This window comes from Apteryx rowi, unplaced genomic scaffold, assembly GCF_003343035.1.
Source record: "Apteryx rowi isolate R43461 unplaced genomic scaffold, aptRow1 scaffold_1967, whole genome shotgun sequence".
Classification (NCBI taxonomy): Eukaryota; Metazoa; Chordata; class Aves; order Apterygiformes; family Apterygidae; genus Apteryx; species Apteryx rowi.
Window position 1 is genome coordinate 3,882 of NW_020448271.1, and position 2,295 is coordinate 6,176.

Consider the following 2,295-nt stretch of genomic DNA (forward strand, 5'->3'; position numbering starts at 1 on the left):
GGCTCAAGGGACGACGACGACGACAACGACGACGACCACTCACCTTTTCCTTGATGCAGGCGATAGACCCCAGAGCCCACAGGCGAATTTCCCAGGTACTGATCTTGAGGGAATGAGAGACCGTCGCCTTAGGGAGGGGGCCGCGGCCCCCCCACCGCCGCGCTGCCCAGGAACGTACTTACCCATGTGGTGAGGGCCCGGGTGGCCCGGCGGGTGGGGGCCCTGGTTCATGGGCGGGTGGTGAGGCTGCATCCAGGGCGGGGGGCCGTTGGGGTTGTGCTGCATGGGGTGCCCGCCGTGCCCCCCCATGCTGGGCATGGGGTGGGGGAAGTTGTGGGGTCCCCCGGGCCCCCCCGGCCCGCCGTGCATGCCGCCGTGGTAGGGACGGTTCTCCGAGGGGTTGGAGTTCATCCAGGGCGGGCGGCTCTGCGGGGTGGGGGAAAAAGAGGACACGGGAGCCGTCAGGCGGCGCTTCCCAGCGTCCCCCTTCTCCGCCAGCTCCGGGATATTCCCCCCCCCTCCACCCCGCTCCCCGCACCCGGGAATCGCCGCCGCGGCCTCACTCACCGGAGGCGGCTGGCTGCTGCCCGGCCCCGAGGCGTTGGAGCGGGAGGAGAGCGGGCTGCTGTTGTGGGCGGCCGAGGAGCCCACGGAGGAGACGGGCGCTTCGCCCAGCTCGGCCATCAGCGACAGGTACTCCTTGTCCATGCGCGCCTTGTCCTGGGCGGACTGAGGGTCTCCGGGCCTGCGAGACGGAAGCGCGCGGATGTACACGGGTGCTCCCAGCGCCGGGCGGGCACGGGGAGGCATCCCACAGCCACCGGCGAGCGGCGGAGCTCCCCCGGCAGCTGGGACGCGCTTGCAGGGCCAGGACCGACCCCCGAAGCCCCGCTCGGGAGACCCAAACCCACCACGTTTGGCACGGGGAATTCCGCTGCCCGGAAAAGCGGCACGCGCCTTGCTCCAGCCAGAGGAGAACCGCCCGGCGAGGGATTTACCTGGCGAACTTGCAGTCGGAGGCGATGTGGCCGGCTCCGCCGCACTTGGTGCAGACGGTGGTGTTGGTGATGCTGCGGGTTTCCGTGCTCTGCCACGGCCGCAGGATCCTGGCGGGAAGGGAAGGAGGGACGGAGAGCGGTGAGCCGCGGGCGGGCCGGTGTGGCGCAGGCCGGCGCGGCCAAGCGGCAGGCGCTCACCTGTTGTCATCCTCCCGCAGCGTGCCGTTGAGGCGGGCCAGCTCCCGCAGCTGCATCTTCCGCAGGTCGTTCTGGTCTTCCGGCGTTTCGATGCCTTGTTTGAGGATGTTCCGGATCTGCGGGAGAGGGGCGGGAGAGGCTGAGCACGCCAGCGCCAGGCCCCCCAGCCCCGCGGGCAGGTGGACGGACGGGCGGCTCGTTACCTGCTCCACCGCCTTCTTCACGTTCTCCATGGTGTTGGCGGTGACCAGCGCGTGCAGGGGCTCGTCTTCTCCGGGCAGCATCTGCCCGTCCTTGCGGCCCACCTTGCCCTCCTTCACGGAGCCCTTGCCCCGGATCATGATCTTGGCGTTGCACTCCTTCTCGATGTTTTTCAGGGTGTTGCCTCTGCGGTACCAAGGCTCGTGTTACCGGCCCCAGCCGGCTCCGCTAGGAACGCCGGCTTTCCCCGGAAAGGGACAGCCTAACGCGGCCCCCACGCTCCAACCGGGCGGCGCTTTGGTGCCGCGGATGGCTGGGAACAGACGGTTCCCAGGAATCTCCCTGGATTGCCCCCGAGACGGGCTCCGAGCGCGTCGCAGGGGGGGCTCACCTTGGTCCAATCAGCAGTCCCACGAAGTTAATCTCGGGATATTCGTCCTGGGGGATCATCACCTTATCGCTCACCCGAGTCGCCGGAGGCCTGGGAGGATTAGAAAGCGGCGGTGGGGCCACGGGGAAGAGCCGGCCGCCGCGCTCCCCGGCGGAGGAAGCCGCGAGCCCCGCCGGCGGCGCCCCCGGCCCTTACTTGTAGTCCGCGGGCGGCTTGAAGTCCGGGTTGAGCGCCACCATCTCCGTGATGAGGTTGTGCCGCTCCTCCTCCAGCTTCTTGCGGGTGCGAAACTCGCGGGTGTTGAGGCGCTTCCCCTCGCTATTGTAAATGGGCTCGGGGGAAGGAGACCTGCGGGGAAGAGGCCGGGTTACCCCCTCGGGCGGACGCCGCCCCGGGGCCGCTTACAAGTACAGCTTCCCCTCACCGCTACCGTCACTTAGCCTTCTACCCAACGACCACCGCAAAGGAAGGTGTATAAGTTCACTCTCAAGGTTCACTGTCTCCCTG

General features: G+C 68.8%; 1 protein-coding gene across 1 annotated transcript in view; it reads right to left on the bottom strand.

Moving 5' to 3' along the window:
- SF1 (splicing factor 1) overlaps positions 1-2,295 on the bottom strand; it is a 9,723-nt gene that overhangs the window by 2,535 nt on the left and 4,893 nt on the right. Inside the window, exons 3-10 of the mRNA XM_026062924.1 lie at positions 1,984-2,136; positions 1,789-1,878; positions 1,400-1,583; positions 1,197-1,312; positions 999-1,106; positions 568-745; positions 183-426; positions 4-103 (exon numbers count right to left, since the gene is read on the bottom strand). Of these exons, the coding sequence (XP_025918709.1) occupies positions 4-103; positions 183-426; positions 568-745; positions 999-1,106; positions 1,197-1,312; positions 1,400-1,583; positions 1,789-1,878; positions 1,984-2,136 (1,173 nt within the window). The remainder of the gene's footprint in view (positions 1-3; positions 104-182; positions 427-567; positions 746-998; positions 1,107-1,196; positions 1,313-1,399; positions 1,584-1,788; positions 1,879-1,983; positions 2,137-2,295) is intronic.